Source organism: Mytilus californianus, unplaced genomic scaffold (assembly GCF_021869535.1).
Source record: "Mytilus californianus isolate M0D057914Y unplaced genomic scaffold, xbMytCali1.0.p SCAF_10, whole genome shotgun sequence".
In the NCBI taxonomy this organism is placed as follows: Eukaryota; Metazoa; Mollusca; class Bivalvia; order Mytilida; family Mytilidae; genus Mytilus; species Mytilus californianus.
Genome location: NW_026262582.1, coordinates 69,988,019 through 70,015,610, shown reverse-complemented (window position 1 = coordinate 70,015,610; position 27,592 = coordinate 69,988,019). Strand labels below are relative to the sequence as shown.

General features: G+C 32.0%; 1 protein-coding gene across 5 annotated transcripts; it reads right to left on the bottom strand.

Moving 5' to 3' along the window:
* Nucleotides 1-2,803: 2,803 nt before the first annotated feature.
* Nucleotides 2,804-27,592, bottom strand: LOC127718436 (uncharacterized). Of its 5 annotated transcripts, XM_052224450.1 has the most exons (16): nt 26,937-27,592; nt 26,157-26,250; nt 23,998-24,096; nt 22,586-22,648; nt 21,954-21,980; nt 21,174-21,265; nt 16,200-16,387; nt 14,482-14,775; nt 13,750-13,892; nt 10,856-11,108; nt 9,506-9,726; nt 9,043-9,187; nt 8,202-8,217; nt 6,176-6,411; nt 4,503-4,720; nt 2,804-3,701 (listed from the first exon to the last, which is right to left on the bottom strand). In XM_052224450.1, exons 8-16 carry the CDS (start codon nt 14,759-14,761, stop codon nt 3,579-3,581), a joined length of 1,635 nt encoding a protein of 544 aa, XP_052080410.1. In that variant the 5' UTR covers nt 14,762-14,775; nt 16,200-16,387; nt 21,174-21,265; nt 21,954-21,980; nt 22,586-22,648; nt 23,998-24,096; nt 26,157-26,250; nt 26,937-27,592; the 3' UTR covers nt 2,804-3,578. The 5 variants fall into 5 exon arrangements, with proteins under 5 accessions (XP_052080410.1, XP_052080408.1, XP_052080412.1 ...); XM_052224448.1 differs by having other exon boundaries at nt 14,482-16,387; XM_052224452.1 differs by lacking the exons at nt 14,482-14,775; nt 16,200-16,387.

Sequence of the window (27,592 nt, the reverse complement as noted above, 5' to 3'; positions counted from 1 at the left end):
TGAGTAGTACATATTTAAATCATGTAAAACCTTAAATACAATAATTAATGTCAAAATAACAAACTATGCTTCATAACCGATATTTTGTTATGTATGGACTGTATACAAGGAATTGTTTGTCTGGAAAAATAGCAGTTGTGAAAAGGTGATGCATAGATACGATAATTTGTTTCAGGAAGAAAATAAGATTTTCAGAAAAAAATACATTCTTCATTGAAGAAATTTTTTTAATTGTAAATGGTATGTGCGTATGAAGGTTTGCATATAATTATGTATGTTGGTATCATGTCTAATATTTATTTAGCATATTAATTAACCAACTCTGTAGAACAGTAGTTTACCCGTGTTTGGATCGTATGCATTAATTGAAAAGATAAAAGTCAGGATAACAAACAAAAAACCCCGAGGGTATCACATAAACTCCAAAATGAAGTGCTACAAGACAGAGCAAGCGTCTCTTGCTATTCGTGCATGTTAGAGCTAGTTTTCTCGCTTCAATTATCATGTCGGGGCATTTTATACATTGCTATGCAATGTAGGATTGATATTTGTTAAATTCTGAACTATTGCTGCTAACAATTATATCTCTGGTGGAAAGTTGTCTTATTGTCAATACCACCTTGTCAATCTCATCTTTTAACTTTTATAATAAACCGGCATGGGAATCCACTCTTAGTCAAATTGCAAAGACAAATGTAAAACAATTCAAACGAGAGAACTAACAGCCTGATTTATGTACACAATAATGAACGAAAAACAAATAAGATATACAGCAACAAACGACAGTCACTGAATTGCAAGCTCCTGACTTGGGACAGGCACATACATAATGTGGCGGGGTTAAAACAGTTTAAAGGCACCAACCCTCCCCTTACCTGGAACAGTGGTGTAACAGTACAACATTAGAACAAACTATAAAATAAACTAGGTATTTAATGTAATAAAGCTCAAAGCATTTAATCTTCTCATATGAAATTATGCAGTCCTTTACGTCTGTTTTGTTTACTGTATGTTACAGTATCTTACTTATAGCAACGTCATAAACAATGCAGAAATTCACGGTTTTGTTGAATTCCTTGACCAAACCTGATCAGCATTTGAAGGCAAAACACGAAAGAAAAATATAGTCTTGCTTCAAACAATTATTAGTGAATTGAAAAAAAACGGACACAAAGATTTCATTTATTAATAATTGGTAGACGAAGGAAAGCACTCCGTGCACGCCAAATTGATCAATTGTTATTTTCATTTTACAACACTGTCTCAAATACCGACACTGGTTGATTGCTAGTCCCCTTGTGTATTATCAGATAAATAGTCATGATCAGTGTTTCAGTATTGAGATCATTTTTAACATTCTTTTCTAAATGCACTGTTAAACAATTTAAATTTTCTTTCGGAAACTAAGGTTTCATCAACCTAAAGCTTAGTTAATCTTACCAGAATTTGGCTCTTAATGAAAGTTGATAGGAATGGTGATTTATACTTTCTGCAAGCCATTTAAACTGTGTACAAAATGCAACATGATACCAAGGGACAATAAAAAATGTAGATGTATGAAAAATAGACAACATCCTGGCCAAAATGAAAAACGACGAAAGACAAACAAGTGTACAAAATAGTACACAATAAGACTGTACGGTGACATATTAATGCTTAAATCTGCTTCATTTGTAAGATAGTTGTCATATTGAAAATCATACCACATCTCTCTATTTTATACACTAAAATAAAAATTCAGCAACCCGAAATCCAACAAAATATCCGTTCTAAATTGATATGCTACGGTGGTCAGGGGTAACACTTCTTTGATTTTTAATACAAATATGTTCATGAATATGTCTAAACCTAGTATTCAGTCCGAACTTGAAAACTGAGGTAATGACAAAAGAGAAAATTAGCTGCCTTAATATCGTTAAGTGGTGTCATGATAATTAGTGTTGATGAGTTTATAATAGTAATTGTGAACAAATACCAAAATTACGATAATTTTCTTAATTTTGAAATCGGAGCGTTTTAGGTAAAAAATGGGAATTTAAATATTCAGACAAACTCATAAACATGACATAATTGATAAAAGATCTCTATGGTGCACATATTGGTTGATTGTTTATTTTGTATTTATGTAACTTTTATGAACTAAACGATTCATTTCCGCCGGAATATAAGATCCAAACGGAACTTATCAATTAAAGTTAAACATAAAAATTCTATTTATTTAATCCAGATATATATTATTTGCTCTATTTTTTCCTTCTATTTTTATCCTAATTCTTTTACTGTATGTTTCATACATACCACTCTCATCACTTTCAGATAAGTATGTAAGTGCCCTTAGGTTTTGTTTTAACATGACGGCCAAAAGCGAGAGAACCGATGTGAAAAAAAAATAAGATATTTCTCGTCTATAAGTACAAAGTTTTAATCCTGGTATCTATGATTAGTTTATTATCATACTAAATCAGACGCACAACATTTCGGCGTATGCAGCTCTAGGTAAACAACTGCGATTTACTTTTACCCAAGTACTTTTCATGACCGGGAAATACGCCTGTAATAGGAGACAAGAGTTACCTGTTAAAGAGGGCGAAGATTTATCTAATTCAATGAAATTATTTTGATTCATATTACTTATTGAAACGAAATAATGGTGTGTAATATAATTTATATATATTTTTGTGAAATCTCAATTTAGACATTCTAGAACATTAGTATGACATATAACCAATAAAAAATAAAAGGATATTGAGTAAATGTACATGGGACAAAATAGCACACAATACATAGAAAAAATTAAAAAATATTATCAATGAAAGGGCTTTTATTCATACGCCATTCTTTAAGCTAAAAAATGTTCTTGCAGTAATGCAAACACAGATAACTAGTCATATTTATTAATCATTTTTGCTACATCTTTCTTTAAAAACAGTCAACGTTACATATAACATACATTTTTGTATAAAATGAGCTATTTCCTCTTATATTACAAATCTAGCATGAATGAATCTGTAGTGAAAAATGGAAGTTGACGGATGGATAAATTATATGACCATTACAAACAATGGATATGAGGTAAATGTTTCTTATGGGGAAATTTGTATTTCATCATCGTACTTTTTCATGGCCACTCAATTACTCCATACCAGGAGAATTGAGCGTTCTATTCCACTCGACCCACCTTCTAAATACTAAGATTTCTATTAATGAGTGCTTATTAAAATAGTTCTTTATCGAAAACGAATTTAAATTCCTATTGATCGCCAAAACCCACAGATTTAAAAAAAAAAGGAATTTAAACGTACGAGAATACACGAGGAGTTTTTTTAACCAATGGGACCTAAAGTATATCTAATCTATGCTCATATTTGTTTGTTGGAGTTTCAACCCAAAAGTCGTAATAATCAATTTATCAACGGAGAAGTTAAGGGAGGTAAATTCTTGGGTATTGTTATCAAAAATATGTATCGATACACAATCCTTTAATCTCGAACAAATGACTAACATAATTGAAATAAGAAATTAATTAAGACATGATATTTATCATAGCTTATTACTGTAAACAAATTGTCAGGAGCATGCTAGTTTGGAATGTTGCTAGAGTTTGGTTCAGGTAATATTGCTTTGTCCTTTTGATCCAGTTTACCCATTTTCAAGTCTTCACATCTTTGCAAAAACATAGTACCGCCAATTCTGATTATAGCCTAAAAACAAAGAACAGACACTTATTAATTTTGTCTTTCTACCTTGGGGTCGTAGTGGCCTAGTGAACTAAGTAGTTCATTTACTGTACCACTAGCGTGTCAACTCTGATGTTGTTAGTTCAAACTCAACACGTGGCAGGTGCGTTCGACTTCAATCTTAATTGTCTAGGATTTTCACTTTGCTGTGTGTGGTACTGCCCGAGTACTCCGGCTTCCCCAATAATAAAAACTGACCACCACGATATAGGCAGGACTGTTGAAAGTGGCATCAAACACCAACAATCAATCAATCATGTGTTTACTTTATTATTTCTTTGTTTTAATAAAGAACATTGTCGACTGAGTAAATAAGTACAATTTGTAATTAATCTCACATAAAAGAGAGCAATTTAAAATGTCTTTGTGTTGTTGTATACTACATGCAAAGCAATACTTTTGCATCTTTGTAACCTCATTCATCTTAAATCATGTTTATAACTAAAACAAACTACCTCAGATTCAGAATTATAAACACAATCTATTTTGAAAATCCTAAGTATCACATATTAGATCCTTAACTGCGTTTTTAAATATCATTATAATGATGTCACATATGCAATTTAGCTTCATGTTAATAGATATTTATATCAATTTGCACCGAAACAACGGTTTAATCTTTACATTTATTTTTTATAAGATATTGATATTATGGTTACACTGATCAACAAAATACAGGAATGAAACAAATATAAGAAACCAAACATAAACTGGAATTTAATTATATCATATTTGTCCTTAACGTACAAAAAAAAGTAATCTTACGTTAGTTATATCAGTCAAGTACTTCTCAAAAACTGTGACTGACAAGTCACATTCTTGACTGTAGGCGATTTGTTTTCTGTAGTATTCAAGCCGTGATAGGTCTGCTCCTTCACATTTATCTTCTGGTCGTGGCAATTGGTATGTAACGTCTATAGTTGTGAAGTTTCGAATCAAGCAAATCATCAGAGATAGATCAAAGGTTTTTGATTTATTTTTATCTAAAACATACAATACAATTGATGTCTTTAAGTTCTTTAAAAAAAACCTACACTAAATGTACGAATGCAAAATACAGCCTCAACATTATGCGACCGCAAACATTTAACTTGGACTTTTAAACTTTTTTTTATCAGAGCGTCACTATTGAATCTTTAGTAACCGAAACGCGCGTCTGATATTTAACTTTAAGCTTAAGCCTGGTATCAATGACGAGTTTATGTTAATCCCTCGATATATTCTGTTTTTGTGCCTATTTCAAGTTAGGAGACATATATTCGATGGTTGTCTTTTTTCCTGTGTATCAGGTTTGTTTTTCGTTTTTTGTCTTGTACTTTATTCAGACCTTTGGTTTTTCTTGATTACATTGTTTAATATTTTGTTATATCGCGATGGCTTTAATAGATTGCTATTATATATAGGATATGGTCATTGTTGAATGTCGAACAGTGAAGGTGTACCCCCCTGTATACCAGATCCATAAACTATTGTTATATGAAAATTTTCTAAGCATATTGCATAATATAATATTAAACTTTAAGCTTTTGATGGATAAAGTTTGTTTGTACATCTGGTGAATGTTTTGTTATTTAGACAGTCGGAATTCCAGTTGTAACCAACTGGATATTTTTTTCTTTATTCGTAAAAGACAATTCTTGTTCCATGTTATTACTTAAAAGAGATTTTGTAGATTACACACTGTTCACGTTTTGGATTTCCATATTTAGACCAGCTTATCATGTACTCTATACTAGCAAACACTTGCATTTGTAGTATATTTCTTCAAATTGATACGACCCCCGGAATTCTCATTTTCATGACTGAAACTAATTGCTAACAAGGAAGTGTTTAACAAAGGGTCTTTACTGAAAAAGGTAAGTAATCATTTCGAAAGATTCAGGATGTAATTTGATTTTTGTTGTGACTTGAAGTTAACCAAAATTTTAGTCAAAAATTACCACGGATACTTTCAACAAGTAATTACACGTCAGACCACATGTCGGTTATGACATCACCGAACGATACTTATTACCGGAATTTCTCTTGCCGTTAGCAACACTCTGAGTACGTATCTAGGACCAAAAGATCCTTAATCCTGCGGAGTATATGTTCCCATGTTGTGTATACTGTTATAGTTTGTTTGTATTTTAGGTAATTCAAATTGTTGCGGTTCTTCCACTTAAAGTTTATTTAACTCCCCTCCCTGGTATCACCTGTTTGTTTTTTTATTTCACTGAATAACAAACACGATAACACTCTATAATAACATCATTGATACATATTTTTAAGTATGCAATAAAAACTCGAATAATGATGAATTCCAATTCTTTTAATCTTAAATATAAAAAACGGTTAATACATTTAAAGTTTATTCTTATAATTCTCAGAACTAGATATTTGAAAGTTTGAAAGAAATTGAGTTTGATTAAAAATCATTAAAACTGTACTAAACATACCTTTTCTTGTAAATAGTTTGTTCCACTGAGCTGGATTTATCAATCCTCTACCTTTCAAATGCGCCAATCGTGCAGTTCTTTTTCTAAGCTCTTTTTGCAATACATCAGGATGGAATTCCCTGTCGAATATAATTCTCACAGCAGGAGGACCATTTTTCAGTAGCAGGTCAGCAATCCCTATATAGTTTGATTCAGGTGTAGTTCTTGGTGAAACTGTCTTCGGCATGATGTAGAACCTTGTATTAAGCAATTGTATTGATGAAAGTTTTGAGTAATGAAAGTGTTTTTCATATACATGTGTAAGACCATTTCATTAAGTTTAAGTCACATATTTCATTATTTGTTTTGGTGTTCTCAATTGCAGAACGAACGAAAATTATTTCTTCAAAGTAAATTTTCACATAGTCCAAACATCATGTCAATTTTCTCACTTTTTAATACTAAAAAAATAATCAGTTTTAAGAAAACTGTGCTCATTCATTAAGTGTATTATCTATTTATCTATCCATCGTCAACAAAGAGAAAAATCCATACTGTATAGTCAGCTATAAAAGGCCCCGACATAAAAAATATGAAACTATTCAATTGAGAAAACAAACGACCTAATTTATAACAAAACAGTTTACGAAAAACAAATATGACAGACATGAACCAACGACAACCACTGAACTACAAGCTCCTGACTTGCGACCGGCACATAAAGAATGTGGCGGGGTTAAACATGTTTGTGAGCGCTCAACCCTCCCCTTATCCTGGCACAGTAGTGTAACAGTACAACATAAGAATAAACTATAAAAATCAGTTGAAAAAGGATTAATTCATCAGATGGATACTAATAGAAATACATCTAACAAAAACACAAAGTGGACGTGGATGGGTACTTATACATTCCAAAAACAAAAAGACATTAAGTACAGATCTGGGAGTACTCGCATTTACTGACAGTTAGTTCAAAGCAATAACAACTAACGAAATAAATCATGTATCTAAGACTAAAATATCAATCAGTACACATCCAACATCCAATGGATTTAGTGTAAGACGTCATTAACAGTCAGAGAAAAACACCACCTTTTGCAATGACCATTACCCTAACCCTAATTAGGTGGATTTATGATGCACACGCAATGTAATCCCTAACGGTAATATGTCAATAACAATCTTATCGGATGACTATGCATCAACGAATAGCACTTCTTTCATGTGAAAATTCACTAGATGAAGGCTTTCAAATTAATGTAAATAATAAGGTAGATAGGGTGTCTTCCTCCATCTTGGATTTTGAAATACCAGAAAACAATCGGTCTAGATCTTTAATAAAAGGTGCAAATTTTTAGAGAAGTAGGTAATTCATGTGTAAGAATTTTCATTTGAATATAGAAAATGACATATTTTATCATATTTATGGTTGTATTTTACTAAAAAACAGTATACTTTTGTTTGATTCTATTTTGTCCAACCTTGCCACATAAGGGGAGGCAACTCAAATGTAAGGGCAGATAATTCAGATAAAGTTACTTTTACAATAGAATGTGTTAGTAATTTTTCTATTTTATTATGTTGCAAGAAAACGGGTCCCGTGACCCCATTTTTTCTTTTTCTTATCTGAAAGCATACTATTAGAGCTATCTTCTCATATTTTATCTCAAAATTCTATGGTGTAGTTTTCCTTTTATGGCAGAAAATTAGGTTTTCCATACATAATCTATACAAAATCTGTCAATTTTGCACAACCTGTAGCGTGAAAATAAGCCCCGTGACCCATTCTTTTTATTATTTTTTTTTAAAAAGCATGCTATAAACTACATTTTGGCAAATTATTAAAAAATTCTATGGATTATAATTTAAACACCCCATCTACCTCAACAGGGTTAAAAGATACACGCATTTTCTTTGTAGTAGGTAATTAATATCTTCGTACTTAATATGCCACTACTATGCCTTTGGTTTGTATTGTATATAAATGTGTAAATACTAATTTCTAAAGAAGGAAAAAAGAAAGAAAAACGTAAGATTATATACTTACAAATTGTCTAGAAACCCTATGAAATGAAAAAAAATATTAACAATTAAAGAAATATAGATAGCATGGTTGTTTAAATTGAAGATACTGTTTTTAAATGTTTCAAATCCTCATTCAAGGTTAATAGTTCATTCATACATCCACGCATATCATTAAAACACTGTTTCTGCATAATTATACAGATGTGTTCACTAGAAACATAGAAACAATATGTATAGAGTGTTGTTAAATAGAGCTTAACTAAACCACAAAGCAAAGTATATAAATATATCTCCTATTAAGTATATTGTTTTTTGTTTTGATCCGAATTAAGATATATGGCAGCAGCAAACATGTTTAACCCCGCCACATTCTGTCAGTGCATGTCCTAAGTCAGGAGCCTGTAATTCAGTGGATTTCGTTGGTTGCTGTTTGTCGTTTGTCGTTTATTGTTTTGTACTTCTATCAGACCGTTAGTTTTCTCGTTTGAATTGTATAAATGTGTCATGTCGGAACCTTTTATAACTCGCTATGTGGTATGTGGTTTGCTCATTGTGAAAGGCCATTCGGTAAACTGTTGTTGCTAATATCTGGTGCCTTTACCTCAACAGGCCTGTGACATTGGTATATTAGAATAAACAAACAAAAATCAGTTGAAATGGTACTGACTCATCACATCGATAAAAAGCACAAAACAACTAACAAAATGTCTACACACAAAGTACTTACTGACAGTACTCGCTGTAATTGAATCAATAATATGCTCGCATATATGTTTTGGCATAAATGAGTAACGAATTCAAACGAAATCGCCAGTTAAAAAATATTTAAAGCCAGTCGTGAATCAAAAAGAGTTAAAACTTACTTTTAAAGCCTTGTTGATTTGAATCATTTGATTTAGCAATTTCTATTATCTCTGTCAACATATCAATGTAATTTTCATTTAATATGCTGACTTTCAGGTCATTACATTTCTGCAAAAATCCTTCTCCTCCAAGTCGCACAATAGCCTATAATGATAAATGTATGACAGTTTTATTTATAACACCAGAGGAACATTGTTACAACAATTATTTCCTAGCAATAAAATAAATAGAAATTTTGTTAAAACGATTATTTGGAGGACTTGAAATCAAGATCACTTCTATTGTGGAATAATTGTCTTAAATAAATACAGACACTGATATAATATTTCGTCCAGAGTATATGCAAATTGTAAAGTTCTTACGATACAATGAAATTTCAATATTTAAACCTTTCCTGTTATGTATTGATGCTCTTATTTGAAAATTCGGTTTTCCAAATCTATAGAAAAAAATATATTCTACCTTGGAAATATCAGTCCAATATTCCTCTAATTTGTCCTCTTGTAATTTAGGATCTATCATGCGAGCTATCTTGTTTTTATATTTTAAAATTCTTGATAAACCTGCGTGGATACTGATATGTTTTGGATCATCTTGCAACCCACGAGAAACATCGCTTGGGGTTCGATATTGTATCAACCAAATCATAAACTTCAAACTAAAGGAATATGACGATGCTAGCCCTGAAACGAACAATTATTTGTTGGTAAAAATCTTTCAACAGAAAAAAAAGGATTTTGCTTATTCCAGTTCGTCAATCGTATTTTGTAGGCAATAGTCTGTGTGTCTTAAAAAGGTACTTACAAAATGGGAAAACGATTATATTTCAAGCCTATGTCCCCGCTGATTTGGAGAATAGATGGCTACAAATCATGTTTTTAACTTACTTACATTTTGCCTCACTAGCCTTCTCTTTCCCATTATCGCACCGCGGGTAAATTATGACGTTGTGATTGGTTTAACACCGTCACGTGGTGACCCCCTATGGATCCGTAGATTTCATTTGGGGTTCATGCCGTCACGTCTTCTGTTATTAGTGACGTCACCTATTGATGTTGTTGTATTTAATTGTTTATTTTTCTACAAAACGCAGCAGTGAAAAGCCTGCGTGCGATAAATTCGTTATTTAACCTCACACCCTATGGATTTTACCAACCCTCTATGGATCCGTAGGGGGTCAGTAGCGAACCATATAACTTATAGTATCTTGCAGTTCATAGTATGTCATTATTTGCTGTCTGTAATAACCATGTTCTGTTTACTGCTTTAAAATCAGGCTATCAGTTTTCTCGATTTGAACTGTGCAGCATTTTTTTAACCCAAGCTATTTGAGAGGTTCCTATACTCTATATTTGTTTTACTACCAAGGAAGACTGTACGATGACTTGTATACAAATGTATTCTCACATTCTTGATGTTTGATCCGAAGTGAATAATTGTTTCATTTACAATCATACAACATCTTCTTATTTATATTTTGAAATAAGAACTGGCAAAATTTCCTACTTTTAATTTCTATTTTAAGCAACAATAAAAATATATTACATTGATACTATCATTTTCGGTTTACAAAATGTTGAATTATTCAAAAATCTAAAAAAAACAATGATCAAAGGGACTATCAGGCTTATAAATTTGTACGCCAGGCCTTGTATCGTCAACAAAAGCCTCATCATTGCCGCTTTAATAAAAAAAAAAAAAAAAGAAAAGTAAAATACGTTACGAAATTCAAGACCAATTGAGGACCAAGAATTCCGCAAAGTTTTGTAAAATACGTGGTATTACTTTTTACTTTTTACTATTATGACTTACCAGATCTTCGAAATATTTGTTGCAAATCAAATTGACTTATAATTCTTTCTCGTTTTAAGGAAACTAAGACTTTAGGATCCTCAAATAATGTTCTTTGCAATGCATCCCCATGGAATTCTTTATTAAAGGCAATTCTTACTGCAGCTGTAGCGACCCTCATTATCAACACTGATATTCGTAAAAAGTTCTCTTCTTCTTTTGATATTCTAACAGTCTTTCTTTGTTTACTCTTTGGAGCAGATTTTATATCTCCCTGTAAGTAGTTGTAGCTTACTTTTCTATAATTTCAAAAATATCATTTCCTCTTCGTACTTTTCTACTCAATTCAGTAATAAAGCATAAATGCTACCGCTGATAGGTAAATTAAATAGTTTCAATATAATTTCACAAAAAACTTTACCTGTTCGATGATATATTACTTTAATATTGCTACTTAAAAAAGGAGAACGTAAAATAAGGTCACGTTTTCTCTTCCTTGAAGTCGAAAATCAAAAAGTATTATAATAAGTCTGTCAGACCTGAGTATTAACATCTTTGTGTTTTGTTTAACATATTGGCATAAGTACTTCAAACGATTTCGTTAATTTAGTGCAAAACAACTTAAGCCAATATAGTCTCACTTTGAGATCTTTTCAATTATATGAAGAAACGAGCAGCATCTGTAACAAACAAGAGATTTTGCTACAAAATGTATTTAACAAAGATGTTAACGTTTCGAAAATATGTTTTTGGTAAAGTTGATACTTATTTTGATTTAGCCATTTTCTTCCATACGTAAAGTTCGACCTGTGATTGACGTCATAGGCACATCACAAGTGACTCTCCTGCACCAAAGTGTCTGGATTATATTGACCTGGTCATTTAATCCATAAAATAAATATAGTTTTGGAAAGCTTGAATTCATCTTTCTATTTTTGTAATGTCAGGGCCAAATAATGGCTCTTATCATACAACCTCCTTTAATTGGATAATAAAGTAAGATACCAAAGGAATATTCAGACTCATAAGTTAGAAAAAAAACCCTGTCTAATCCATTACAATAATACAAACAAACGACAAAAAAGAACAAGCATTCTGAGAGTATTGCATGGCAACACATAGTCATCTACCGGTTAAAAATTCATTGCTCTGGAACAAAATGCTAACTTGATCTATAACTTGTCATGATAGAACTAAATACCTATTATCAAATCAATATCTTCAAGCTTGACGATAATAAGTGTGGAACACTGATTATTTGAGTGAATTTTTTTAGTCCAAGGACCATAACTCTTAACAAAATCATCAGACCGGAACAAAATTCGAACTTGATCTGTAACTTGTCATCATGAAACTATATACCAGATATCAAACCAATAGCTTCAAGCACGAAGAAAAAAGTGTGGAAAACTGATTTGCCGGACTGACGGATGGACATACAGACAAACAGACACACAGACAGACGGACGGAGTGCAAACCTAAAGTCCTCTTCGACTTCGTCGGTAGGGAACTAAAAAAAGACTGAACAACATGAATACTAACAAAACAGAGGATGATCTCAGGTAGTCCGTAAGGGTAAGTGGATTATGTTCACAAGTGATGCCTGTCATGTTACTTTTAAGAAATACGTCGATAAGCTATATCAAACTACTCGGCATTACGGATTGGAAATATACTAAAATCTTACCCTTAGACATCATCACATTTTAAAAATGAATTAAAACTATTAAAAATGTTGTGACATTTAAAAACTTTTATCAACTTGACGTAAATGTTTTTTGGTTTTGTAATAAGTATTTACATTTGTACTTTTCTAACTTTGGTGGTTTTAAATTTCGAGTTTTTGATTCAAGCTGTCGAGTACTGAGAAGTAAATTTCTGACATGTGCATAGGGCATTTTGAAATATAACCTGATAATCAGATGCAGTTTTAGGGTTCTTCTGTTATCTTTTGTCTCAATTTTTATCACCTCATTAGCGACAATATTTTCGCAGTCTAAGATCTTTTGATTCACGAAAAGTCCTCTGATTCGTTAATTTAACGAGTTTGTCCTATGGTTTTAAAGAGTGAAGAAGCATTTATTACAGGAAACGATTTGCCTGTCAAAGCACCCACTCTTCTTACATTTGGAGTTTCTCTGTATCGCTGAGGTTTTATGTCTTTGTTCGAATACGTTTATGCTATATGAACATCCACCGGATACTTAGTATTTGATTTGGCCTTTAACATTTTCAATTCGAGCCTCACTGATGAGTCTTGTGTAGACGAAACGCGCGTCAAAATTATAAGCCTGGTATCTTTAATGAGGTTTTTTCTTATACTTCTATTGCCTCTTATTTATTAAATATACTGTACATTTTCTCATTCTATAATGTGTAATCACTGAGCATTTTTTTCAGCAAAATCTCCATAATGCATCTACTTTACAGATCTAGAAAACTTTATATATACTATACTGTGTCGGGAATAGTCTTAACTTGTTGATCAACTGCATTTACAAATTGTTAAGAAAAAGTTATTTTTAGGCTAGTTGTAATTTATAAGCTCAAAATTGGTCCTTTGTTAAACACATAGCTCAAAATTGGTCCTTTGTTAAACACATAGCTCCAAATTAGTCCTTTGTTAAACACATCATGACGGAACAAGAAAATTGTTAAAAAAAATCAGTCTAAGACATGGACGAACTGTCACTTTCTTCCTAACTTCATATATGCTTATCAAGAAAAATTGAATTAACTTTGTTATTGTGTAATCAAATTATGATCGTGTTTTGTTGATTCTTTTTTTAGGACCAAGTTGTTTTGAATCCAAACATCACACAATCTGATTCACTGAAAAGAACGTATGTATATTAGTTTTTATTATTTCCTTGTGATAAGTTAACTCCGTACAAATATATTGTCCAATGCATACCTTCGACTCATCTTGTTCGTTTCCTCTTCGTCTCTTACGATTTGTTACACATTCCTTTTTGTGTGCTATGAACAAATTGATGCTGAGACATACTTGTCCACATTTGCCACATTCAAGGTGGTCTGCGTCATCATTTGCAGATTCTTATAGATAAAAAAAAAACCATTGAGTCAACTTTTTTACAAGACACGCTTATACAGAAAAATCATATTCTTATCTTGAACGACAAAGCTTAATCGTTGCAATGTGAAAAAAATCAAAATGCATATATTTGGTATTAAAACTTAAGGTTTTTATCATCTTATGATATCGATACATTAACAGAAAATGGATTTATTGTGTTGGTCGTTAGGTTGCGGTCCCATTGACCATCAATTTTACTGTTTAAAGAAGAATGATGTTATGCTTATGAAACATATTAATCGAAAACTGCATTGTTCAAAATCATTGAATTACAATCAATTCATCGTGTTCTTTGCTTGGAATATGTACTAATCAAAGTTGAAACTTTAAATATTTAATGAGATAATCATTAAATAAAATCATGTATTGAAAATGAATCATAAAATTATTTAAGAAGCGTTGGTTAATGAACACAATGAAAAGATCTTATAAACACACAGAAAATGGTGTTTACGCATTACTAATTAATAGGAAATTCTTATTCTTAACTTCAAATATAAAAATAATTAAAAGTGCTTCAAAAGCAAGACAAATAAAGGTGTTTTGTACCTTTAAATAATTCAGAAAACTTGACAGTCACATTGATATCGGACGTTTCCTCAGATTCTAATGAGCATTTTTTAAACATATTCTGTGTAAAGTGAATACAATGCTCCTTCAGTTTTTCTGCAGATTCGAAGTCAGATTGAGAAGATTCAGCCCATACAATTAAACAACTTGATTCAAGATGACAAACTTCAGTTTTGTCAGTATTGAAATAGTCTGATTTACTCTGAAACATATTCATTGAAGTTGTTGTCCACCGTTTACCAGCTCCTGTTATCTTCATTTGGTAGAATATTTCTGTAAAAGAGCATGCATTGGACAATTTCAAGAAGAGATAATATATCAATGTACAGATAAACCTGTCGAATCAAATCACCCTTAAGACTTTGTTCTTTGTTCGGTTTTCACAGGTATTTGGATTGTAGAAGTAAATGGAAGTGGACAGTTTCAAATCATATTGACACTAACAGACGAGGGACACCAGGTGACTCAACAGACGAGAATATATTTTCATGTTGATTAAGATGTAAATTAACTTATTTGTAGTTATTGTTTTATTCAAAGTATCAGCCAAGCTATATAATATGATTCAATTGAGGTTCTACAAATATACATGTACATGAATCCCGCCTCCGGGTGCGGAATTTCTCGCTGTGCTGAAGACCAATTGGTGGCCTTGGGCTGTTTTCTGCTCTTTCATTTGGATGTTGTCTCCTTGACTCATTCCCCGTTTCAATTTTCAATTTTATGGTATGATTATACAATTACAATAGGAATACATCATAATTTGATTCTTGAAGAGGATTTCTTATTAGTATATGTTACTATTCAGGTCGATCATTATTATAATTAGGCATGATATTAGTTGCTTTTCATTCGTTACCTTGATTGATGTAATCTAACGTTTGATTTTGTCAGCTTTTATGGACTTTCCACTTTTTGATTTTAGCTTTACGTCCGTTATTTTTGTTAACAGAAATTAGAAGATGTGGTATGAGTGCCAGTGAAACAACTCTTGATCCAAGTTACAATGTGTAAAAAGTAAAGAACTATAGGTCAAAGTAAGGCCTTGGCTCACAGCGAACAGCAAGCTATAAAGGGCCCCAAAATGACTAGTGTAACTCAATTTAAACAGGAAAACCAACGGTCTTATCTATATAAAAAACAAGAAACGAGAAACACGTATGAACCACATCAACTCTAACTGGGACAAAATAGCGTTCGATAAAATAACGTTCACAAGAAAATTTGAATATAATAATTTTGTTGTAAGGAGTACGGAAATTTTTTTTTATATATTACAAAATAAACAAATTTGTTGTTAACGGTACGAGGATAAAAGTGAAAATGTATTGTCATACTAAATACTTATCAACGGTAGTACGTATTAAAAATAGTGAGACAAGATATAACTCAAAATAAGTATACATTGAATAACAAAAATGCATTACAAATTGTGTAACAGGTAAAATTATCACGAAAGTACGATTTGAAAGTACTCGCAGTTTCTGAAAGCTAGTTAAAAGCCAAAAACAATTAATAATAAAAATCATGTATCAGGGACTAAAGCCAATTAAAACACATCCCAGGGATTTAGTGTTTTAGTAGTTTTGATATTTCTTAAAAAACAAATCATTTCAAGACAATACTATTTTGAAAGGAATTATGTCTACATATTTCTTTTTATAGGTATAGTCATCATATATTTCTTATTTTCTTACTTCTTCTTGGATTACGTTCTACTGTCCTTTTTTCTTTCTACAAAAACATAAATGGTCTTTATTTAACATTATTCCAAGTTTATGAGGATCACATACACATCTTTTGTTACCAACAAAAATAATAATGAAAACTTAACTTTTAGTTACCATTGATGAGTGATTTTTTGTATCGTCCGCTTCTCTTTTTTCTAAAGTAAATAAATTAAAGTTATATCTTCTGCATAAACTATTTTTAAATGAATAATCTGTTATTCAATTATTATTTGAATATATTTTGAGAAAAACACCAATAATGCATCTAAAAACGTATTGTTTCTAAATATCGTATCTGTAAACAAATTAATTTATTTTCCATTCTTTTAAAAGGTCAATAAATAAGGCAACAGTAGTATACCGCTGTTCGAAACCCACAATTCGATTGAGAAAAAAACAAATCCGGGCCATAAACCAAAAACTGAGGGAAAAACATCAAACACAAGAGGAGAACCACGACACAACAGAAACACAACATTAAAATGTAACACACACAGAAACGAACTATAATATAACAATGGCCATTTTCCCGACTTGGCACAGGACATTTCAAGAAAAAAATGGTGGGTTGAACCTGGTTTTGTGGCTAGCCAAACCTCCCGCTTTTATGGCAATGTTAAATATAACATTAAAATGACAACATTACATGACAGGACTACAATACAACTAACTGGGAGAACATATAGGACAGAGAAACATACAAATAATAGCTTACAAAAGGTACCAGGTTTAAAATTTAATACACAAGACGCGCGTTTCGTCCACACAAGACGAACCAGTGACGCTCAGATAAAAAAAGTTCGAAAGCCAAAACAAGTACAAAGTTGAAGAGCATTTAGGACCAAAAGTTCCAAAAAGTTGTGCCAAATACGGCTAAGGTTATATGTCTGGGATAAGAAAATCCTTAGTATTTAGAATAATTCATACTTTTGCAAACAGTAAATTTATAAACATGACTGTATAATAGATATACATGATAACACCGAAGTGGTGACTAACAACAGAATAAAAACGGATACATAAAACAACATAATCCAGCACATAAAAATTCACAGCCGAGTTAGCCAAAGAGATCAACGCAAAAAAAGGTGACGCCACATTTGAATTTCTGAAATTTCCCCAAAATAGGATAGAATTAGGATAGAATTCAAGATTTGGTTTATAATAATCATATAACATTTATTAATAACAATGAAAATTACAATACTAATTGATATAAAATGTGGTAGTAATTAGATAATTAATAGTATTAGCTAGCTATGTTGGTGTTTCTTCTAAATCAAACTGTAAACCAAATCTATCGTACAAATTTAGTTGACCAAACTAAAATCTAATTAATGAACTGGGTAATTAACTATCTTTACCATAACACACGAATACAACAGAAAAAAATAAGATTTACAACTACAAACGATAAGACATTTGACAAAATACGATGAGAATAACAAATATCCTACAATGTATATCTAACACATGCACAAAAAACTAGATTTCTGTTTTCAAGTCTATGAAAACGAGATCTTAATCTGCTTTATAAAAAAACATGCGAACGATACAACAGGGACATTTGACAATACAGTGACTGCGTCATGGTAAAACAAGAAAAAACACACAAGACACAAAACACAACATAAAATACTAAAGACTGAGCAACACGAACGCCACCAAAAACTTGGGATGATCGCAGGTGCTCCGGAAGTGTAAAAAGATTCTGCTCCACATGTGGCACACGTGGTGTTAATCAAGTTAGTACAAAGCCGGAAATAAATCTTATCCTGTAGCTCACATTCGGGGAAAAGGGGACCGGTTTGTAGTTACGACAATTGGAACATTTCCGTTGTCATCTGTGAAACAGATATTCCATAACGGTGAATCAACTAGTGATGGCGTCCGTAAAATGTCCTGAAGAATAATTTCAATTTTATCACTTGAAACAAATGTTTATTAGCTTCATTGTGAGCAGCAACCCTCTATCAAGGAAATCGTGATGGAAAATACAAGCCCTGGAATATCGTATCAACTTGGAGATATATACTACGTATGCAGGCGCTGCTGGAATGTTGCTACATAGAAATGGAAAGTTCACAATTGGGAAGCTGAAATAATCTCTTTTGTCGTAAAGTTTGTTTTTAATCGAGCCTCTGTTATTGATAGATGAAAGTCAAGATATGATGCAGACTGAACTGTATCTGATGTATCCTTTATCTCAAGTTCGATGGGAGAGATACGTTCAACATACTAGACGTCACCAAATTTTGAATTATTTATTGAGAGAACATCATCTATATAGCTGAAAGTGAAGTTAAAGGATACTGCTAATCTTTTTACTTTCTTCCTAAGAAGTTCCTCTATGAAGTCAGTCTCATTTGAATAAAGGAACAATTCGGCAAGAAGACTTATATTTTAAAGCTGTGAACGTGAGGAACGTTGGTGTGCTTTAAACTTTGATATCGTCAACAAAAACGATGCTCGATTTTTAACGCATTTTATCTTTAACGTATTTGAAAGATTCGATTGGATTTCCCGTCATTCTGACTAAAGTTGAAGCTTTTGAAAATGTTCAGTCTTTCTAATTACATGCATGCTCTCTGGAATTCAATACAAGTCTCAAACAAGTGAGAGATCTAGCTAGATATAAAACACAGGTTTAATCCCTATTTTCTACATAAGGAAATGCCTGTACCAAGTCAGGAATATTACAGTTGTTTTCCATTCGTAAGATGTGTTTGAGCTTTTAATTTTTGCCATTTTATAAAGGACTTTCCGTTTTGAATTTCCCTTGCAGTTCGGTATTTTTGTTATTTCACTTTTTTCTGATGTGTGATATCACAACCATTATCTAATGTTTGTATTTGTTTTATCATCTTTAAAATATTTATATACATTTTGGAAACTAAACTATTTTGGCATCGAACATTTCTAAAGAGACATTCATTGTTGAATTGCGTAGTAAAATGGTACAGTGAAATTGATATCGTTAAACTCATCAATGTTTTAACAACGTCAGTAATGTAAGCAGCTTATACACTTTGCACATTGGACAGACTACCGCTTTGAATGGGTTCATATCTAATTTCAAATAAAAGCTCACTGATATGTATATATATATACATATATATAATAAGCAAGTCTAAAAGGGTAAAACATCACCTAAAAAAATATAAAATCATGACCAAATGTTAAATATTTCGAATAACTAATATCCTTTATCAGTAAGATATCAAATGATTCTGATCTTAGTAATAAACTGTAATAGTAATCATGATCGTTATACAAATTATCACCAATCAATACGCTGGTAAATTTTTCAATATTGATGTTTTGGAGGTGGAATAAATTCCTTAAAACTGTAAGAGTCCTGTTCTGAAGCCTGAGTTACTGGAAACAAGTGATGGTAGGGACTCATTCTATGTTTTGTCATTAATGCCCTCTGGGGAAACTGTCCATAACTTCCTTATCCAAAAACTTTCCCGAGCAAGTCTGTCGGCCCTTAACCAACCCTCGTTGTGGTCTATGATAGTAATGGTAAGGTTTTTTAGAACAGCTTGGGCGTGCCCAGGTGATCTCAAATGACGACTTACGGGGAGGTGTAGTCACTTCGATGACTATTCATGCGTTTGTTGAATGGCTGTTCTGTCTCGCCAATATACTGCATGCCACAACGACACTGAAGAAGATATACAACATTCTGGGTTTTGCAAGTTACATTGCAATATATAGTGTATACGGACACAGTGAAGTGGCAAGTAAATGTTTTAGTGTTTAGTATTTGTTGGCAAGTCAGACGTCGTCTGTTACCACACGACTTGCACCATCCTATAGTTGAAGAGCTTTTATTAGAGGAGACATTAGCTCTCAAAAATAAGTCTTTCAGACTTCCTGGTCTCCTAAAAGCTTAACAGGAGGTTTGGGAAAGATCTTGGATATTTTTGGATGTTTGGCAATAATCTGCCAATTGGCACGGATCAAACGGGAGAGGTTAGTAAAGGCGGGATTGTATGTTAAAACAAACGGAACTATTTCGCTTCGCCGTTTCTGTTTGTACTGTAAAATGGTCATTGCGGCTGTTATTGTTAGCACGCGCAAACCCCTTATCTATATCCCAGTTCTTATAACCTCGTTTTGTCAAAAATCCGCAAAGTTCCTGTAACCGTTTAGTGACAGCCTCCTCAGAGGAGCAAATCCGCTTTATTCTGAGAGCTTGACTGTACGGGATATTTTTTGTACAGTGTTTTGGGTGACAGCTTTGGGGAGAAAGGTACTGATGTTTATCTGTAGGTTTACAGTAGAAGTGTGCTGATATGACACCGTCCTTTATAGATGTAGTTGTATCCATGAAAGATATTTTAGAGTCGGAAATTTCATATGTGAATTTAATTGACTTATATATATATCTGATTTGTGTAGCATTAAACAATATGCACGATGCAAATCATCAACAAAATACAATACTGTATATGATTAAGGTGGTACATAACACTACAGGGAGACTACTCTGTAAAAATCAGCTTAACGTTTTAATCACGTTCTATTGTTAAGGAAATGTTCAGCTTCTCAATGATCAAAATATAATCTGATTTGTGTAGCATTAAACAATATGCACGATGCGAATAATCAACAAAATACAATACTGTATATGATTAAGGTGGTACATAACACTACAGGGAGACTACTCTGTAAAAATCAGCTTTACGTTTTAATCACGTTCTGTTGTTAAGGAAATGTTAAGCTTCTTAATGATCAAAATTAGTGTTTGTCAAACTGCTATATATCCAATGAAACGTTTCCGATAAAGTGTGTGGTTCAAGTGTTTTGAAAATTTTGATATTTTTGTTAAAGGGTCAAAGTGAATATTTTGTGACAATTTTAAGAAAATTTAATCAAGTCCAGGCGTTTGATACCACCTTAACGTTCATTTCTAATTTTTAAGGTAATATTTACCATATTTCATTTCTTTTTATGTCTAAAAAACTCATCCAGTTGAATAAAGTCCTTTTTACATATTCCACATATAAAAGTATCGTTTGGATCGTCTACAAATAAAATGCATAACGACATGACGGAGGTAACAAAAACTTGTTTAATAAAGTTATGAGAAAAAGTTTACAGGAATTTGATTGTGTACAGTAATGATATAGTATTTCATCCGTTTATGGTCTTGTATATATGCATAAAAGATGAATTTCGATATGCATATTTTCCAGTTCATTATGAATCTAATCAAAATAAACATCTAATGTGTGTTCTACATTAGTATGATAAGAAGTTTATTATTTTATAACAAAGCATCTGATTGGTTATGAACTGGTCACGTTTTCATACGAATTTGCCAGAATGTCCGTATGTGTCATCGTGTTAATTATATTGTTAATTTTTTTTAGGGCGGATTGAGAAAAAAAACCAGCTGTAATAAAAAAAAAGATCCTTGATGTTGCCTTAAAATTAAATTATTCCTGCAAGTAAATGATTTCGAGAAATGTAACACTTTATTGTTTAATGTTAGTAATATTTGGCCATATTTAGCTGAACTTTTTACCAAGTTGGACCGACTCCATAAGGTTTATAAAGTGTAATATTATTTCCTTGGTCATGTCCGGAAAATGCATAAAAATTTTGGTCATAAATTGTACTGAAAACTCAACGAACCAGAAAACAAGAAAAGCATTGGTTATAATTAGAATATTACTGAGGTAAAATATTAATGTCATGTTATACTTTTACCTATATCCGAAAGGTCGTCTTCACTCTCTGCAATAGAATAACATGCATTATATATTACACGTTAACACTAGAGACTTAGACTTAGAGGTTGTAAATCACACTTATATATACATGTGTATATAAATATACGGTAAATAAGCACCACACGGATTTCTGATCAGTTTAATGAATAAGAAGCAAATTAAAAATGATTTGACATAATGTGTGTTATTGTTTTCATATCAAGAATTACGTTAGCCGTATTTCGCACAACGCTTATGAATTTGTGTGTTTTGCAATGCACTTCAATTGCGTGTGTGATTTGGTTATTCAACTGTTTGATTCAAGCACCATTGTTGAGTCTAATATAGACGAATCGTACATCTATATTATCAAGCTGTTATTTCTTTGATGTTGTGTAAGTGTCTATTTTAATATTTGAGTGAGTCCGCTATGCTCTTCAATTTCGTACTTTATTTTGCCGTTTTATCTATTTTGCTTCGAGCGTCACTGATGAGTCATTTAGGGTACACGATTTTAATCTATGTTTCTAGATTAAACATTTCGACATACATGTATATTAAAATTAAGCAATAAAATATTTCATAATATTTTTTTTAACATAGAAGGTTATTTTGTTGATTTTTTTATACCTTGGCTGTCTTCACTTTGCTTCTTTGTACACATATTTGGGATATTCACACTGAACTTTACTTCTGGAAAACATAGGATAAGTATATTTTAACAACAATTAAGTTTTACAGCCGATATTAAATTTGTGGAAGTCAATCATAGTCATATACTTTATATAGCAATACTGTAGGTTACAATAATTTAAAAACATATCAACATAATTCAAAACTCAACCACACTTAAAGCGAACTCATACATATGGGAATGATCAATGCAGAATTACGAAAGATACTATATAAGATTGGGTTAGGTTGATGAAAAGGAGCTACTTTATTAGAGAAATTGTATTACAATCTTGCCATTGAAATCGAAAAGAAGACGATCATAAGCAAAAACGATCAGATAACATATGAAATAAATAGCAAAAATATGCCTATCGGTTAGTTCAGTTCGTTTTATAAAAGATATATCATACCGACTTTATCTTTGCCTGAATCATTCAATCAAGTTTGATAACATGGATATAAAATGGTCGAGTATTGTTAAGAATTGATCAAGTACAGTTTAAACTTCTAACTGACAATGATTCAGACATTGCAAACAGGTTAAGAATGGGTCAAGTACAGGCCAATAAGGTGGGCTTGGGCTGTTTTCTGCTCTTAAGTCGGGTTGTTTTCTCTTTGATTCATTCCCTGTTTCCATTCTCAATTCTATTAGACTGTTACAGATTGGTCGAGTACTTGTTCAGATTTAAAGTAAGGTCCAGATTAGAGTCGATTATGGTTAAGATTGTGGTCAAGTAATTTCCAGTAAAAATCAGACTGGAACAGAATGGTCGAGTAAGATTGAAATCAGTCGAATGTAAACGCTGTCCATTCAAGATTTGTGTTGCTCAACTAAAGGCAGATATCCTCTTCATGTAGTGATGATATGTTTTAACATCGATGTACAATATTGGTTAAGCAGCGTGTATTTATTTGATTGAACCTTATTTCACTAGTACATTAATTTTGATTTGAAACGCTCATTTTGATCTGAACAATACATTATTAAGTCATTTCCGTCTTTAAGGAAATTTTTCAGACATGTCTACATTGAAAAATTCGGTTATGTTCAGACAATTTGGTTGCAGTCAATTGAGATCTGTTCAGTCTAGGTGCAAAGTGCAGTAGTTGGTATTTACCTGTTCACATCAACATCGTACTGAATTGTCTGAAAAAACTAACGAACCGGTCTGAATTGATTGCTCCACATATGGCACCTGTTGTGTTGCTCATGTAAGTACAAACCCAATGATTATTCTAATCCGGTAGATCAAATTCGAGGAAAAAGGGCGTGACCGTCAATTCGACAATTGGAACATATTATTAGTTATCCATGAAACAGTAATGTCATAACGTTCAACCAACTCATTATTGTTATATATAGTTACCCATTTCCCCAGGATACTCAGCGGAGCACTCTGATGTATTTCTCTTACGTACAGCTATGGCTATATCTTTTAAACTGACTTCAACGCTCACAACACAACCTTTAAATTAGATTAAGAAATTATGTTTAGGTAAAATATTTTGAAAAGTTATTTTCGATCATGTATTTCATTTCGTTTACAGAAATGTATCATGCTAATATATTTATAAAACATATGTTAACACAATAAAAGTCTTGCTTTCGCAATAAATTACTTATATATATCATATCATGATATGATGCAGTGAATGTATCTATCTTCATGATTTTTCTCAAATTAACAAAATTGGTCCATGCCGCCCTACGGTATCACCAGGCTAGCAGTACCGTACTTTTGTATTGACATCAAATACCAATGACTTGTTCATTTTCTGTAAACGTACAGTTTTAATAGAATTGAACTGTTCGAACACATACTTTTTTGTACCATCCCCTGGCCTAGATTGACTCACCCACATATAGCACAACTTTTTGAAATTTTCGATTTATGATGTTTTTTTCAACTTTTTGTATTACCTTCTAACTGTTTTTATTCGAGCACCACTGGTGAGTCTAATGCAGACGAAACACGAATATGGCGCACCACATTATAAGACTTTGGAGAGTTTTTACAACCATTGGGTTAATACCAAAGCTGTATGGTGTTTCATCTCAAAGAGAATCACACGCCCACTAGTCAGAGCTGTTGTGTTGACTTGACATAGTATTGATATTTGTGACAATTAACTGTTATAAGATGTTGAATTATTCTACACCTGGCAAAGATTGCTTTTGCCGTATTTTGGCACAATTTTTCACACTTTTCCATTTTTAATGCTGTTTAACTTATTTTTCGATTTAGCCTTCCTTTTAACTAGTTGATTTTTTTTATTCAAGCGCCAATGACTCTAATGTAGGCGAAACGCATGTCTGTAAACGAACTGTTATATCATATTAAATTATTCGAAACACGTGCATGCTTTAAGACCTTAAGGCTTATTCTATTTTCTCCCACCCTCTTTTTTGTGCTGTTTATTGGGTGCGCAATATGTCTATAAGATATTTGGTACAATTTCTTTCTTATTTGATATGCTTTTGAACTGATTCGTATAACCAAACACCTTTTGTTTTATGCTTGTTTCTCAAAAACTGTATTATTCATGTTATTGTATAAACATATCTATATCGAAATGTTACGATGACATTCTATTTGAGGCAATCTCCGTAATGTCTTAAATCAGAATTATGATGAGTAAACGCATACAAAATACATATAAGTGACCTACAGTCGTTTGATTTCAGTTCCTTGCTGAATGACCCTGATATTGAGGTAAAGTTCAAATGTGAATTACACTGCGTTTTGATCTTTGCTTGTTATCGATATTCATTTACGTTAGTTCTTAAAAATTGACCAAAAAAAAAGGCATGGAACAAAATATTTTGAAATCAATGACAAAGACTTGAGATAATTGTAATTTGTTTTATTTGAGACCTTGTTTGAATTTTGTGTTACATACGTCGAATATGAAGTGAAATGTTTTTTCTATTCATTTTCAATTTTCATTTTCATGCTGCAAACAATTTTGTAAGGCTTTACTGAAGTTTTGTTATACTCCATTTATGATATTGCAAAAAGACAGTTAAAAGGTTAAAACACTAAAATACCGATCTCCGAGGAAAATTCAAAACGGATAGTCCCTAATCAAAATTATTCTCTCTATCAATATGATGATGAAGATGCGCTTTTAATTACTGTGGATTCATTATTATTCGTCAGGTACCAATTTTCGTGGTTTTCGTGGGAACAGGTGAACTACGAATTAAAATGTTAAACGAATTACAAATTTTCTTATAGGTTGTATGAAGACTTTGCCAAAACCACGAAATCACATATCAATAAAAGTCTAGTTTTCTGCAATCCACGAAAATTGATACACACGAAAATAAATGAATCCACAGTTAGATGTCTATCTATCTATCTATCTATATATCTATCTATCTATCTATCTATCTATCTATCTATCTATCTATCTATCTATCTATATATATATATAGATAGATAGATAGATAGATAGATAGATAGATAGATAGATAGATAGATAGATAGATAGATAGATAGATAGATAGATAGATAGTACTTACCACTGTTAGATGTTCTCGGATTAATATCTTCCAGAATTGCCATAACCTTTCCCTCAGTTAAATCAGTTATTTTGGCCAATATTTCTGCATTTACCTACTATTACAACGAATAGTGGAGCAGATATATCCAAATAGATTTACACTAATGTAATACAACAAGTTATCCTTATTTTTTTCTAAAATAATAAGTTATTGCAGAGACCAGGAATACCAATTAAAATGATTATGAGGGAAAACGAACAACGAACAAAAAGCAAACTCCAGATTACAAAACAAAACATGAGGTAGGGTAGCAAGGCCGTGCACATCAAGTTACCCCCGTCAAGTTGTTAATGTTAATACAAACTTGGTTGCTAATTAGATATAAGAAGATGTGGTATAAGTGACAATGAGACAACTATCCATCTAAGTGCATTGTAAAAAGGAAACCATTATAGGTCAAAGTACGGCCTTCAACAAGGAGCCTTGGCTCACACCGAAAAGCAAGCTATAAAGGGCCCCAAAATAAGTCTTGTGTGGTAATGTCACATACAATTGAAAAAGGATAATGGTTATAACAATTGCAATATATTTGTCGTCATTTGTGAATCAAATATTGCAGAATGGTCAACCAACAAGTGATGGCATCCGTAATATTTTCTAACGTCACAAATTATATAGTTATAAATATACAACGTACAAAAATGTATCTCGTTGTTAAAATGTATTATATATAATATCAAGAATAATTAAGATTATTAAGGCTTTTATTAAATACATGAATATAAGTCCTATACTTACTTGTTCGGATTTTTTTATCCAGTCGACCACTTGCTTCTGAAAACACGAATTGTTGTACTCCTTCTGTAATTCTTGCAAATTTTCATCATAAACGTCATGCTTGTTTAAAGCTTTTGCACTACCAAGTATGCTTTTTTTTTATTGTATTCCAAAATTGCTAAAATGTAGCATCGTTGATGCTACAATCAGACAACACATGGACAATCTCGTTCCGAATTTCAATAATATCTTCAAGATATTTATGACACGAACAGAAGTACCTTGTTAATTCAGTAGTCAAATCCTTATCCCGATTTATCAGTGAAGGTAAGGTTATATCACTGTTTATCTTATACAAACAAGAGCAATATGCTTGACAAGGTGTACCCTCCTTTTTAAAAATGATTTCAAACTGCGATTCGCTAATTCGTTTTTCAGGAGTATCCTTGTCTGTATTAAATTTGCAGCAGCATATCTTGTTCACCGATAAGTGATAAACTTTGTGTACACTTTCATCTAGGAAATCTGAAAAGGTCTTTTTGACATACCTTAAATGGCAATCCCAAAATACTTCAAAACAAAAATTAACAAGAAAGAATCGAATAAAAGTAAGATCTAGATCTGTCAGCTTTACATTATTAGTTGCCTTCAAACAACAAAGTTGTCGTTGTCTTTGT